At 45.0% G+C, this 15,722-nt stretch overlaps 1 protein-coding gene and 1 pseudogene across 5 annotated transcripts in view; one reads left to right on the top strand and one right to left on the bottom strand.

Moving 5' to 3' along the window:
• The window catches only part of LOC145651293 (fatty acid synthase-like), a 29,579-nt gene extending 14,191 nt beyond the window's left edge, over nucleotides 1-15,388 (bottom strand). For 2 of the 5 annotated variants that reach the window (XM_081697368.1, XM_081697369.1), the window contains exons 1-4: nucleotides 11,759-11,996; nucleotides 1,064-1,209; nucleotides 478-630; nucleotides 103-276 (exon numbers count right to left, since the gene is read on the bottom strand). In XM_081697368.1, the coding sequence (XP_081553494.1) occupies nucleotides 103-276; nucleotides 478-630; nucleotides 1,064-1,190 (454 nt within the window). In that variant the 5' untranslated portion in view covers nucleotides 1,191-1,209; nucleotides 11,759-11,996. Of the gene's footprint in view, nucleotides 1-102; nucleotides 277-477; nucleotides 631-1,063; nucleotides 1,210-11,758; nucleotides 11,997-14,992; nucleotides 15,180-15,336 lie in introns of those variants that run through there. The other 3 variants (XM_081697366.1, XM_081697365.1, XM_081697370.1) reach the window with 3 other exon arrangements.
• On the top strand, nucleotides 5,151-5,318 carry LOC113589958 (U2 spliceosomal RNA; annotated as a pseudogene).
• Nucleotides 15,389-15,722: the final 334 nt, after the last annotated feature.

Raw genomic sequence — 15,722 nt, 5'->3', positions numbered from 1 at the left:
TACACAGTGGCTATTCAAAGTGCTTTACAAAGACATAGAAGAAGAATTAATAACAAAGTACATTAAGGAACAAAGGCTAGAAATGACAGAACGTTTGCATACCATTGAAGTCAAAGTAGTAAGACAGGCGGTTGGCGAACATGGCATGCTGGCAGCCCGTCATGCTGTATCCCAGCAGCTCCTCTGGGTCTTTACTGAAGGCCTCACCTGCCTCAGAACCACTCACGCCGATGTACACGCCAGTCTTAGTGCCACGCATGGCCATTGGGTTTATGCCTGCCAGGACAGAGCGTACCGTCAGCAGTCAGGCGTCCTTGCACTCGCCCATACACGCCATTTCTGATGAGATGGTGCTTTCGGAATTAAGTTTTAGTGCTGTTGAGCTACTGAATTCTACATTTCAGTTACCACACTTTTCTAAATAAATCGGTCTACTCATTTTGAATGTTTCATGCTCAAGCTTGCCGGACCGCTGACCTCCATCAACGATGGCCTCGTATGATATCTCTAGGATAAGCCTCAGCTGTGGATCCATGGTATGGGCCTGTTTGGGATGAACGCCAAAGAAGCCTGCGTCAAATCTGTCTATTTCTTTGAGTTTTCCATTTCTGCGGGGAAGCCCGTACAGACCTAAGTGGGAAAGCAGGATATGCATGAGGGTTACTGATTGAAATGGGGGAGGGAGAAAACCCCCACAAGATTTCCTATTTATCAAAAGCTGTGACTCGGTCCTCTGTGCCTCGAGCCTGCTGGTGCTTGTAGCACATGAACGAACATTTGCAGTGTGCCAGAGAGAGAGAGAGAGAGAGAGAGAGAGAGAGAGAAAAATCTGTTCAGACGATGCCGTGTCAGCAGGCACGCAATGAAAGCAGCAGACCAAAGAGACCAGAGAGGGGGACCAAAGTTGAACATCTCTTCATCTACTGAAATCAAGTCACTCACTCAAAATCCAAAGCATGCCACTTTTAAAGGTTACGCAAGTGTTCAACCGAAAGCAGGTCTGTAAAATTCACCCGTTAATTGGCAAAAGATGTGGGTATGCTTATGGGACTGTGTAGGATACCTGGCTTCCATCTTCTGTCATCCTCTGTGACCATGTCGACACCATTAAAAAGGTTCTGCCAAAATTCTTCCAAATTGTTCGACTCGGGAAGCCGACCCGAAATTCCAGCTATGACGATCTCCTCCATGACGAGAGGGTGAGAGTTTCTGTGGGTCCGGACAGAAAGTAACGAGAGCAGTCAGAGAGCAGACATGACATTAAGAATGTGCAGTGGGTGGAGGGCACTGCAGGAGGAGCCTGGAGGACTGCAGGCTTTGCTCGCCGTTTCCGGGATCAATGCATTCACAAGAGCTCCATCCCTATAGCTGCCATCCAAAAAGCAGGAGATTCCTGCTTACTACGAGGTGCACCCTAGCACCACATTGGGCACAAAGTATCCCTCTGTTCTGCACCCCTCTGAGGTACAGCCAGTCCTTGAGGGAGTGTCTGACTTGGAGCAAGTTATCCACGGACAGCCTGGATTTACCAGTCCTGATTCTTTGAGTAACCATACACTAGACTATTTAGTATTTTTCCAAGCACAATTTCACCTGACTCGAGACATCAGCTAATTAACAAACCCTGAATAAATTGAATGGATGTGGTAAAATGGGGAAAATCATTAAAAAAAAAAAATGCAGTTCAGGCTTATTTCAGGTCTGGGAAACTGAACAGTCCTTCCTCAACAAGGAAAGTAAACACCACAACAGTAATGTTGCTCCTCTTTTTGTACATCTACAGCATATAGGTAGTTTAAAAGTATAAAAGAACAACCAAGTGCACAATATGGGAGTCTCTCAGCTGTGAAGTAAAGAAATGTCTAGATGCAACCTTTCAGAGCAGATAAACCTACTAGTGGCGCTTTCCTGAAAGAAAATGCACATGAATGAGCAAACATGCATTTTCTTTTTGACGCATTTTTAGCGCACATGACAAGGACTGATTTCACAACCCATTCAGTTGTGCATGAATGAGATATTGTAGCCGGCAAGGGTAATTCTCTTCTGACTGGGAAAAACTTCCTTGTTGGAGAGAATTCCTTGCAGCTGTAAACTGTGTGTACTAGTCCATAAAAAGGCAGCAGCTTACATGTAGCCAAAGACAAAATTCAACTTAAAAGAAATCTTTATGTAATCTCATCACATAAGAAAGCATTGCGCTACTTTGGCCCTCTCAATTTTTTGTGGGATATATGTTTGAGAGGACTTTCAGATAATTACATTCAGCAAAAGGCAAAATGTTCCATTCTCAAAAGCAACAATTCTCAGTCACTTATTTACAGTGTAACCCTGCAGCATACTTGTGTTAGGCTGTATTGGATATGGTCATTAGGTTAGTATTGTTTGTTACTATAGAAACAGGCAGGTACCTGCCAAACAGGTATTCACATATAAGTTTGTCAATGCAGGAATGCATGTGAAGGACTGTGAGATGTAGTGCTGTCAACACACATAGTTCTTACAGTCATTACATTCTTACAGTCCTACAGTCTATAGCATTACAAATGTGAATACCAAGTAAGGGGGGGGGGGAGTCATTTCATGGCTCTGTAATACTGTAATTAGAATAAGAATTATTTTACTTGAAAATTTAAACAGTAATTTAACTTGGTAGGTCGGAACAAGAACACAAAATATGCAATGACCAAAAGTGGAAACCCATGTATGTAAAATTAATGGTAAATTGCACTGCTTTTATTTTTAAACGCAACCCACTACCTCAGCACTCAGGCCAGGGCAGATTGAAAGAACAATTAAACCTGACCCAGATCTAAAATATTTAGCATCACCGTCTCCCTATAGCATTGAACTAGGGTTTTAAAGTAATAGAAAACAATTAATTGAACTGTGCTTAGTTTACAAAAAGAAAAACAAAATCTAACTGGGCAACATGACCATATCCGTTCCAGCCCTGTAGCAACATGTTTCACTGGGATTTGATAACATTTATGGTATTTAGCAGTCGCTTTTATTTAAAGCGACTTACAATTATAACCGAGTACAACTTGAGCAATTGAGGGTTAAGGGCCTTGTTCAGGGGCCCAATGGTGGCAACTTGGCAGTGGGGGGGCTTGAACCCACAAGCTTTTGTCAAGCTTAAAAGTCAAGCACATTAACCACTGAGCTACCACCTATTGAACACCGGAACACGACAAAACGTGCACGACCAGGCAGCACCGGTACAACGCACGTCCCTTCTTTCTCAAACATTTGTACTCATGTAGTTCTGTGCAACATGCGTGTATATTGTAGTTTGTCGCATCATGGTCGTTTCGTTACGTCTACAAGCTATCTAACCTATATAGCTGAGTGAAGGCCACTGAACTTGACCTGACTTGAGTGACCCTGGAGTGATAAAAGTGGCTTGACCTTTGAGGCCAACTAAACCAGCAGTCTCCAAAAGCCCAATAATTCAGTCAAACCATCACATGAAGAGGAAAATCCCCATGCAAAATCATAAGAGGACACCATGCTTACCTGCTTTTAGTAACTGATAGTGTTCGTAATGGAGACAGTGTAACTGCATTACCTGTTAGCTGGTTAACAGAGTTCGTAATGAAAACCGTATATATGCATTACACCTGTTAGCTGGTTAACTCAGTTCATCAACTGCTAATGTAGCCTATCCTGACGGCGTTTATACAGACCAGCTGTGGCCATTCAAACATATATTACATATGCACACTACAAGCAAGCACAATCTAAAAGACTACAGGCTGGAAAGATGATGAATCTTTCTTCAGGAGGGCGTGCTTCAGGGGCAATGGTTATTCAGGAAAACGGCATCATTTTGTCCTTAGCCAGCTGAGGGAGGGTCTAGCTAGAGCCCCTTTACGCACTGGCAGTTTTAAGCTCATTTTTGAATGATTTGTACTTGTTCACTTTAACAGTAGGTATCTGAAATTGTACACATAGCACAATGATCATTCAGGATTCAAACTGAAGCAGACACTTTGGAGAAGACATCCATTCACATCCAGGCTTATTTTTCCATCATTTAGGTTCCATTTGAGCTCATTTAATACAGAAGAAAATGTCAAAAAACCATAAAATGCCTTTGATTTTTTTGGTGTATAATGCGTCTGTTGATGCTGGAGATTGATTTTCACTCATACTCTGCATTCTCTGATTCACCAGGGTCTTGTGTAATAAATGGAACAGTTTTGAGCATATACATGAAATGACCAAATATCTACACAATGTTTTCCACTAGGTGTCCTACACTTCTCCAAAGGGTCCAATAATCTCTCCAATGCAAACTAAGTCATTAGTCACTATATATCAACTTTGCATGTTTCATTTTGCCAAAACAAAAGTTACTTTAGTAAGTTCCACAACAATATTGGATTCTTAGCATCACTGTTGGCATCATTATGGGAAATACTGTACTAGCTACTACTACTATACTAGCTAATACTGTAATACTGTAAAGAAATAGTATACTTTATCATTTATACTTACGATTTGTAGCAGGATTACGAATTTCCAGCAGTGAATGGAAACATCCAGTGATTTGATATGCAAACATCTTAGCTATTCTATGATAGCAGCTAAGCTAATCGATGCTAGCGGTCAAACTAGTCCATCCTAGCAGCACTCAAACAATTCCACATAAACTTCAGCTAAAATAAGCCTCTTCCTTTCCATGATGTCCAAACATATTGGCAAAATCATCAAATCAATCTTATGGTTTCGCCAAACAGCGCCAAACCGATGCGCTATGCTATCTGCTAACAACACGGAAGCACTGACAGTATACTGTGCGCATACCTTTAAATATTAAAGGGATGACTAAACAATGCAAGTGAGGGGTCTACGTTTTCATCTAAGCCTCCTCTATTTGATGAAACTGCTGCCAATCAAGCAGCTTGCCCTGGAAACTCTTGGAAACACCTGGAAGTAAATGTTAGTCACCCTCCCTCCCCTTCTCGTTTCACACATAGGTGTGAATTGTTGTCACTCCAAAACAATGGTGCTGCAACAGACAATAAAAATCAATATAGAGTAGAAAAGGGGGGTCTAATGCTCTATTCAGGAACAGTTTTACGTCAGTAGCATGCTTTTTCAGTCAACCAAAGGCTTGCGTAGTTTGGGTATTTTTCGAAGGAATCGCTTCTTGGCCTTTTGGCTAAGATCAAGTGTAGTATCTGTTCTTATCAGTTGTGGATTTTACAGATTTTACGCTTGTGGAGAACGCTGCTGCGCTTGGGCCTTTTTTTTATAGTTTTAGTGAGGCCAAGGGTGATCTTAGGTGCAGACCCGGGAGGCTTGTCCTCCATCGCCGCATGTGATCCCTTGGTCTCTTTTATTGTTTTATTTGATTTTTAGTATTTTAGGGTGTTTTTTTAAATTTTGTTTTAAAGCCCCGGCTCATCCCGACGACAAGGAGGACGACGATCCCAACTTGGCCAGCAGGGGGAGGACCTCCCAGCACAGAGGCAGCTGCCGGCGTGGGGGACCAGCTTCAGCTCCGACTCCGGGACCGGCCAGAGATGGCCGTGGATGGCAATGGGGCGGCTCCTCGCCGCACGGCGCAGGCAGTAGAGGCGCCAGCAGAGACCCTGACAGCTGCCAGGACCTCCCTGGCGGGACCGGGTCTGAGGGCAGGCAGAGGCCTGCTCAATACGGCCCGGTTCCGCTGGAGGGACCCGGAGGATGGGACCCGCTTTACTGAGCGGGTCCCCTTCATACGGGAGGTACTGATCGGCTGTTTCGGGCTCCACCCTGGGGCCTTAATTTGTGCTCAGCGCAATGGTGCGCAGCACTTTTACGACGTGACTATGGCGAGTGATGCCGCCTATAAGAAAGTCCTGGAGCTGGAGGGAAGAATGGGTGACCATCCGCTGGGATCGAGCCCCTATGGGACGGTGACCGGCGGATGGTCACCATCCATTTCTTTAACCCCCAAGTTAACCCCCCGCAGCAGAGGTGCGGATGTTTTTGGCTAGGTACGGGGAGGTCCTCCTGGGAGAGCAAATGGTTTGGGATGAGCTAGGGATTTGGAATGGGTGCTGCCAGTTTTTAATGAAGTTTGCAAAGAACAGTGAAGGGAAGGAGGTGTTTCCCCCCCCCCCCCCGCATATTTTACATGTGCTGGGAATAGGGGGTACTTGTTCTTTAGGGGGCAGCCCGCCTTCTGCAGGGGGTGCCAGCACTACGGTCACCTGGCTGAGGGGTGCCAGGATTCCGTATGCAGAAACTGCCTGGGGCCGGGGCACCAGGCTAAAAACTGTAAGAATCCCCGCCGGTGTAGGGCGTGTGGGGGGGAGGGACATTTGGCACACTCCTGCCCTGGAAAGGTTAAATCTTACGCTATGGCATTGGTAGGGGGCGGGAGTGTGGCCTCGAACAATGAAAACCCCGGGGGGGAGGAACTGGAGTCTGTAGAGGAGACGACCCCCCCCGGGGGAAGACGAGGATTCCCCCCCCGCAGCCCTCATGACATCCTCACTGGCGGAGGTAAGGTCCCTGGCCCTGGGCCAGCCCCCTCGGCCTTTGGAGGCACCCCCTGCCCCTCCCAGCGGAAAGGCCAAAAGGAAGAGGGAGAAGGCCCAGCGGGATAAAGAGAAAAGGATGAAGGCGGGCCCCCCCTCAGCGGCAGCACCCCATGAGGAGCCCTCCCAAGCTCCAGACTCCTCCCTTGCCCCCAAGGCAGATGATTACAACAGATTGGTGGAGGATGATACGCCCCCACCACCCACTACATATGGGGGCAGGGAGGGGTCACCCAACGAGACCCCATTCTTAGAGGAGACTACGGACAATGTGGATTTTTAGTTGATTTTTAGGATGTTTTACTGTTTTAACGTGTTCTCTCCTTCTTCTCTTTTATTCATGGTAGATTTTACTATTTTAACTTCTAACGTCAGAGGGCTCCAGAACGCGAGAAAGAGGGCAGCAGTATTCCAGGACTTGGCATCGACCCCTTCAGCAATCTATTGTTTGCAAGAAGTTCACCTGAGGGACCAGAGGGATGAGGCTCTTTTTTCCCAGCATTGGAAGAAAGGTAAAGCCTACTGGAGCGTGGGTGGTGTCCACTCTTCAGGCATGGAAATCCTGTTGGGGGACGACACTATCGTGCCGGGGAAGGCGATGGGGGTGGACATCACCTGGAGAGGCCAACACCTTAGGGCAATTTGTGCCTATGCTCCGGTAGAGGCCTCGTCCCAAATTGCTTTTTTTGATGCACCGTTCCCGTCCTGTGTCACGAATAGACACCTTTTTTTGGCAGGTGATTTTAATGTTTTCTTGGAAGGGCGTGCAGATGTCAGCTGGAAACGTTTTAGAAAGCTGCTCCACGATTTCAGCCTGACTGACGGTTTTAAGAAATGCAACCCCAGAGATCCAGGCCATACCTGGCATAACAGTCGAGGGGCATCAAGCCGCCTAGATTACATCTTGGCGTCACCCTCTGTGCTTTTTAAGAAGGCCTCCTTGACCCCACGCTGGTTCTCTGACCACTTGGTGGTAGAGGCCAGTGCTTCCATTAACGCACCTGCAGTAGGCAGGGGTTATCGGAAGCTTTACGTGCAGGTCTTGGAGGAAGCAGAGTTCCAATCTCTGTTCAGAGACCACTTTGCAGTCTGGCGAGGCTGCAAAGAAGGTTATGCCTCTCCCGCGGCATGGTGGGAGCACGTGAAAGAGTGGACCCGTGCTCTATCTACGCACTATTGCTGCCGGCGCAAGGCCAAAAGGCTGGGTCGAGTCCGGGATGTGGAGAGGCACCTAAAAATAGAATACGCTGATTGGAATAACGGAGGGGAGCTAGACCTCGCTAGAGTGCAGACCCTTAAGGACGAACTCAGGGTCCTGCACGAGAGGTCGGCGGCAGCCCTCCTGTTTAATGCCAGGTTGCAGCTGGCTGAGGAGGATGAGCGCTGCACAGCATCCTTTTTTCAAAGGGTCCGGCAGGCTCGCCAAGAGTGACGTTTTACATCGCTCAAAGACTCGGAAGGCCCCACCTGTTCGGACCCGGCCCGGATGATGGAGGTTGCATATGATTTTTATCCGAATCTTTTTAATAAAAGAAGTACAGACTTTGAAGTAGGGGAGCAGTTTTTGGCAAATTTTAATGTTTGCCTTCCGAGCACCACCCGGGATAGCTTAGAGGCCCCCTTTACTCTGGCAGAGTTGACGGGGGTACTTGGCAAAATGAACCGGCGTAAGGTCCCTGGCCTGGATGGACTCCCTGTAGAGTTTTACTCTACATTTTGGGATGTCCTAGGGCCAGAGATCGTGGAGGTAGCCGAGGATGTGCCCCGGCAGGGTTTGCTCGCTGAGAGCATGCGGTCCGGGGCACTCTCCTTGTTATACAAGAAGGGCGATCCTACTGATCTCGCCAATTGGAGGCCCCTGACCATGCTTTGCGTAGACGTAAAAATCTTCGCAAAGGCCCTGACCGAATGTCTGAAAAGAGCCGTGTCACTTTTGGTTCACAGTGACCAGACCTGTGGGGTCCCAGGGAGATCGGCAACCTGGAACCTCCATTTAATCAGGGAAGCCATCTCCTGGGTTGAGGACAGAAATGTCCCTCTGGCGCTTGTGAGCTTAGACCAGGAGAAGGCGTTTGACTGGGTGGACCACTGCTTCCTGGAGAGGGTGTTGATGAAGCTAGGGTTTGGGCCCTTTTTCTTAAGGTGGTTTAAGACATTGTACGCTGGGGTGGGAAGCTGTTTCTCCATCAACGGTCACCTCAGCGAACTAGTCCCTGGAGTGACGGGAGTTAGACAGGGATGTCCTCTTTCTCCCCTCCTCTACGCGCGCTACATCGAGCCACTTGCGGCCGCCATAAGGGCCCACCCGGAAATAGATGGTCTCCCCCTCCCGGGGGGTGGAGGTGCTGTGGTAAAGCTGGCTCAGTATGCAGATGACACTACATTGTTCGTATGCTCGGACCAGTCGCTCAGGCGCGCCTTGGACATGGTGCAGGTGTTCGGAAAAGCTTCCGGTGCCGCACTAAACCTTGGCAAGTCGGTTGCCAAATACTTCGGCTGCTGGAGGTATAGGAGGTATAGGAGGGCAAGCCCACCAGCGACAGGCCCTTGAAAATCTTGGGGGTCCACTTCACATCTGAAGGGGCTGCCCGGGTAAACTGGAAAGAGAGGTTAGCTCTTGCCCGGGAAAAAGTTGGGGCTGTGGAAGGCCAGGTCCCTGTCCTTCCTTGGTAAGGTATTAGCATTGAAGGTCGATGTGCTTCCCTCACTGCTCTACTTGGCTCATGTGTACCCTATGCCTCGCACCATGTGGCGAGGCTTAACTAAGGACGTTTTTAATCTCGTCTGGGGGGGCAAGTATGAGTATGTTAAGAGGGAAGTTATGTACCTGGGAAAGGACAAGGGTGGGAGGGATGTCCCTGACTTCCCTCTCAAGCTGGACTGCCTGTTCTTTGCACAGCTCTGTGCATGGTTGGCTGCTCCCCTCGAGCACCCCCATCAGTATTTTATTCGGTTGTGGCTGTCCTGGCCATTGCGTAAAGTGGTAAGAACGTGCTCCAATTCCGGCCCCAAGGCTGAGACGCTGCCGGAGCACTATGACCACACGGTGAGATGGAGCAAGTCGCTTCCCGCGGGTCTGCGGCCCGAGGCCCTCGCCAAGCACAGGTTACTTTACAACATTGTGCTTGAGGCACGGGGGACTCGCACGGTTGTGGGCCTAGACGAGGACACTTGATCCAGAGTACAGCCGAAAGATTTAGACAACCGGCCGCAGGACCTGAATTGGCGGTGTGTGCGTGGCAAGCTGCCAGTCAGGGATGTTCCGTACAGGCACGGGCTCACCAGGCACCCGCGCTGCCCAAGGCCCAACTGTGTCGGGGAAGAAACTCTCCGACATGTGTTTTGGGACTGTGGGTATGCGCGGTATGTCTGAGGCAAAGCAGCCGACCTGTGCAGGACATTAGACCCGCAGTTTACATTGACCTTTTAGAAGGTTACATGGGGGTGGCCCCAGGATACCAGGCCATCCTTCGCGCCCCGGATATGGAAGCTGGTGAGCATTACCAAAAAAGAACTATGGAATGCGAGGACCAGCCTCATCCAAAAAGGGACACGCCTGGACACCTGGGGATTATATAAAAAGGTTTGTGCGGATTTAAAATTTAGGATGGAGCATGACATCATCCGGTGGGGCTACCACGCGGCGAAGGAGAGGTGGAAGGGCCTCTTCGAGCTGTAGGCCCCCCGGAGTCTTTTAGGGTTTTAGTTGAAAAAGGTTTTAAACTTAGCTGAGACTCTGCTCCATCCGGTGGTCCCAGCGGACCACCGTATTTTATTGTTTTAACCACCATGATAGAGATACACAATAGGTGAACATTGTTTTAAGTGGAATCTGTAGGTCTGGTTTTTTATTAATAAGTGTTTTATTTTGTGTGTTTTTTATTAACAAATTAACACTTTTCTATTGTGGGTTTTTTAATGTTTTGGTTTGTGTGCCCGTTTTAACTAACATAGATCTGCTGTTTTAGCGTAGGCACTTAGCCTTTTAGCTTTTTAGTGGTGTTCTTATTTCTGTCTTTTTATAGAGAGGCCGTTTTAACAGTTTTATTGTTGTTTTACTCGGTTGTCCAGGCGCAGCCTGGCCGAGAAATGATCTTTTAATGGACATTTTATCACTGACTTTTTACATGGACTTTTAACGATATACCCCCATGTAATTGGTACATGGGTGGGCCGTGGTATTTTAATGTCCTGGACTTTTAAAAGACTTTTAAAGTTTAAAATTAAGTATATATATTGTTGGATTTTATTCTGTATGTGATTTATTGAACTTAATAAATCTTGGGAAAAAAATAAAATAAATAAATTTACGAAGGAACCGAACCGGTACAAAAATGTCGCTTTTACGCAAAGAAGTAAGCACGCAGTTAAAGAACTTTAACACTCCGTATACCGTTTAAATATGTCACGCAGTTGTTTTGATGGTAATTGAATTTTCTATGACAAAATCTGAACTTCTTATACCGGAATAATGTTTTAAAAGGCAACTTAAAAGGGCAGGCACGTTTTTGTGGAAATCTTACCCGAAAAACACGATGATTTCAGCGTACAATTTCTGGCGAACGGATACATGTAGACGGCTGAAAATCGGTAGGCAGGTACTTGTATTAGTCCTAAGAAATGTTATGTTGATAAAATGTACTGTACTTTAAGAATAATCAATTTTATCAAGTAATTTATTTGAGTATGTCCATTTGGGCCCGCCCGCGGGCCCGCTAGGGGGCGTCGGCGCATATAGGGGCTAACTAGCCATCTCGGATACTACCGTGAAGACGAAATAACTGCGAATTACAGCTAGCTGGCTACTTGGCCGTTATGTGTATCAGTCCGAAGAGATGACTAGGTCGTTGCGTGTGTTTAGATTCTGGTTTCACAAGACCAGTTAAAACACTGCAAAAGATGATCGCTTGAGACAATTTATCTGCGACAGTCAAATAATTCCCTAGCTGGCTATGCTAGCTAATGTAGCAAGCTAGGTCCTCATTTAAAGACGAATAACGCATCACAGCCAGCTAGCCGTTGAGTAAATAAAACGTTCCCTGAATATATCAGATTAAATACTAGAGCTAAATGTATCATTAGGCAGAAATCAAGATATATTGATCGTATTCGTTTACAACAACCAATCATTCTTATTGTTGAATACCTACTTCCCATATCAGTTCAGTGAGTTCACACTACAAACTAGGACAAATACACAAAATACATATTAAGTTGCTTACCAGTCGCAGTAGTTGAACGATGGTTCTACAGTACTTTGAATAAATGTACATTCAGTGTCAGGAGAGCCTGAGCTGACCTATATTCCACTCGGTATCCAAAAATCTGTGTGTGCCTAGGCTCCCGGTGACATGGGACGAACTAACCCTTTGCGATTATCTAGGCTTGCCCAAAAAAAATGACTCTCTCTGCTTTGCCTCCCTACCTCTTTCATTTAAATGTCTACCATGCTCTATGGCCACGCCACATGGGCTGACAGTTGACACCGCACTGTAGTCCAATGAGAGAAGAGGCTGGGCTCCCAAGACGCCAGCCGATGGGGTGATTTGCTAATGCTGTTAATTCCGTATGAAAAAAAATCTGGGTTAATAAAGTTCATCACTTCACGTCCAACTGCTACCTGTAGGCCATGGTTAGCGTTCAAATTCAGAACAAAGTGGGGTCATTTGTCTGGAAGCTATCGGTTGTAAACTCATTGCTTATCGGTCTATCAGATAAGCACTGACATACGAGACATCGATAACGTACTAGTATAGCTGAAGTTGTAACGAAATATAGACTTTTTTTAGTGTATTATTTTTGTATGTTTTTACGAATCTTAAATAAATCAGGCCTATGAAGTATGATATTTATTATTGCACCCTCACTGCATTATTTTACAGCTTTTAACTTGGTTTTAAGTTGTAAAGTATATATAATAGAATGATAAAACCATTTAAACTGTTGGAGAAGCATAGGTAAAGAATGTATGTAGACTAATAAAATAAAAATTGTGAGATCAGGGCATAACGCACTGGGAACAGATGAGCGCTAAGCCATCGGAAAGACAATGCACTATAAGGCCACAGCAGGTGATGATATAGATATGATCAGTTTTTGTACCCGGTGTCCCCTGATGTGGCACATGGGACATTTTGCCCACAAATTTGACAGGTGCCAGTGACGCTGAAATAAGCCAATCAGTAAATGGAGGTGTGCAAAAATGGCCAATGAGAATGAATTCAAGGGCGTTGCTAGGATATAGGGTGAGGTGATGACAGAGGATAGGAGGAGTTTAATCCCAGACCAGAACAGTTTTGCAAGCAAGACTGTTGGGCTCGTTTAGAGGTAACTTCAGTTCAAAAGCGCAAGACACCTTGTTTTACATAGACATCGTAAAAAAATCAGAACAGCAATATATATGTAGTGAGAATAAAATATTCTATTGTATTCTGAGTTTTTTTTACTTTGACATACATGGATCATATATTTTAATTCTGTACGAAGGAATCTGTTATCCGTATTTCAAATGAATAGATGGCTATTTACCTCCCGCTCCCGCCTTACAAACTATTTACATTTACCTATTGGGCATCATCTAAACAGTGTTTGTGCTCTTAGGTGTAACATTTTCATAGAAAAGAAAACTACACATTCATAAGTATCCATAGACTTTCATCTCTAAACTAAAAGGTTATTAATAAATGAAATGTTTGCCAAATAGTTTCTTTTAACAGAATGCAATGCCAAAAGGCATTCAAAGCAGGTAAATAAGTAAAATCTTCTTCCACACTGTACTTTAGGATCAAGAGGAAAGCATGAATTCTTGAGTAGCAAATAGTTGTAAGTTCAATGGCACAACTTATTTTTTCTTTTTTTAAACTTTTTTTTATCAGTCTTTAATGTTGTAATTTTGAATCTTGACCACTTTGCCAGCAGGCCTTGTCTTTTTGCCTGGTTCAGATGTAATCCTGGTGGGTTTCTTTCTTTCCTGGACCAGTGCTTTCAAGCCCTGAACTTTGACTGGTGATGCACGATACGGGACACTTGTGCCTTGTAGTCTGTCTGATGCAGCAACCTCATCTGCATATAAAACTGATATTTTAGCAACCCAGGGGCAACATGACAAAGTCATATAAACATGCAGTTCTGTGGAGCTCTACATGCTATCAAACTAAAATTTGCCCTGCAAATTTTATTGCTTGATTCACAGAGCCTATGAACCAGTTATGAACCTTGTTAGAGTCATGCCAAGCCTTCATTTAGGGACTTTGCCTGGAGCTCTGGGTTCCCCATATATAACGTCCTCAAGCTCTGAATTTTGAGACCTGCTACTGATGTTGCCCCACATTGCCTCATATTTAAAGGCAGATACATTTAAAGAAACATTTCTTTCCAATTAGGATGAGGCCAGATTAAATAATTGAGAACCCACAGTAAGAAATAGCTCATAGTAAGAAATGGATCACTTAGGAATACCTGAAAACTTTTAGTTGTCAGAAGACAGTGTCGGCACTAAAATGGTAAGCTGGTTGCATAGTTGCAGATTTATTTGAGCTGGGACAGGGATAGCCGGTACCAGACACACTGATATCAGTCAACGCTCTGTGTCCAGACTACCCATCTCTTTGCCAAGATAGCACAAAGCGACACAGATGATGCAAATGCCTGAACAGGGTGTCGAGTCGTGAAACTGATATGACCGTGTGTTGAAATATAGGCAAACGTGAATACCACGTGAACACTCACTCTACAGGTCACAGAGATACTGAATCTCAAGCCATATTAAACCTTGGTCTCGGGCTCCTAGGTTGCATGTGTCTCTCCTGGATGACAGGGTATATTCCATATCAGTATCCAGTAGCATGACATTATTATTGTGGGAAAGGTGGTGACAGAGTTCTGATTGGTAAATGTTCGCTGGTCCATCCAGTGCAATGCCACAGATTGAGCAAACTCTGCCATTTGGCCTTGAATGATTGCTCATAATATCCTTTTTTAACATCAGTGATACATTTTGGATAATTGCCTAGACACAATTAATAATATGTCTTTTTAATGCTTATTTGTATGAATACTGAATTACGTTTATCTGAAATAATAGATTGGCCATCATATGAGTAATCATAACAAACTCTCAAATTTCAGATTCTGTTTAATTTTTATGCAGTCCCCTTTTCTATTTTCTGCTAATATTAATTATCTATCTATCTATCTATCTATCTATCTATCTATCTATCTATATCTATATCTATATATCTATATATCTATATATATATATATATATATATATATACATACATACATATATACACACACACACATTTTAAAAATGCAGCAATTAAGCTTTGGTCAGCAAAAAACTTATATATATTCATATATATATACATATATATATACATATATATACATATATATTCTTAGGAATTCTTATGAGCATTAATTAAAGTAAATTTATGCTTTTTTTGTGACTGCACCTCTGTTGTCGCCATTGCTGGAGGTGAGTACCGTGGGGCTCCAGCCGCGCTCCAGCATCTGCCAGACGTCCTGCAGTGACCCATCGGTGGCCACTAGTGACAGCAGGGAGTGAGGAGAGCTAGCTGTGTGCCCTGGAGCCTCACACTGGGGCAGCACGGGCGGAGTATTCTCTTTAAAGCCTGAATACTAGAAGAGAGAAGGGAAAGAAAGGGACAAAAATGTTCTGTCAGAGAAACCAGGCTTTGGAGGGAGATGCTTCGTGATGAAAGAATTGTGTGGTGGACTGTCCGGTTTATGTAACCATGTTCAACTGTGAGAAAATATGCACGCTTAATTGGGATACCTGGTCCCTCGTTGGCAGGTCCCAAGGGTTGGTAGTTCCATCTTTGTCCCCAATCTCACTCCCAGAGAAATGGGGACGCACTATAATAGTTTTTTTCTTACTCTGATCTCTCTGTGCATATTGTAGCTCCTGGGGGGAAGGGGTGGGAGGGGAAGTTGGGGTGTTGAAGGGTTAAAATAAAACAAACTCCTCAACCTAGGCCAATGTGTCCATAATTTACTGTATTTCGAAGTTTATTTACTGGAGTTTATAATGACTCTAATAATCAAATAGGACGGTTCAATAAACTCTGTTCTGGCACTCTCTAGTGGCCTTACTGATAACAGCATTGCATCAGAAGTATGGCTAAACCAGTTAAGAAACCATGTTCTTTGACACAATAAGCT

This window comes from Electrophorus electricus, chromosome 15, assembly GCF_041902795.1.
Source record: "Electrophorus electricus isolate QZ-2024a chromosome 15, ASM4190279v1, whole genome shotgun sequence".
Classification (NCBI taxonomy): Eukaryota; Metazoa; Chordata; class Actinopteri; order Gymnotiformes; family Gymnotidae; genus Electrophorus; species Electrophorus electricus.
Note: the sequence above shows the minus strand (reverse complement) of the source record. Positions and strands in the feature narration are given on the sequence as shown.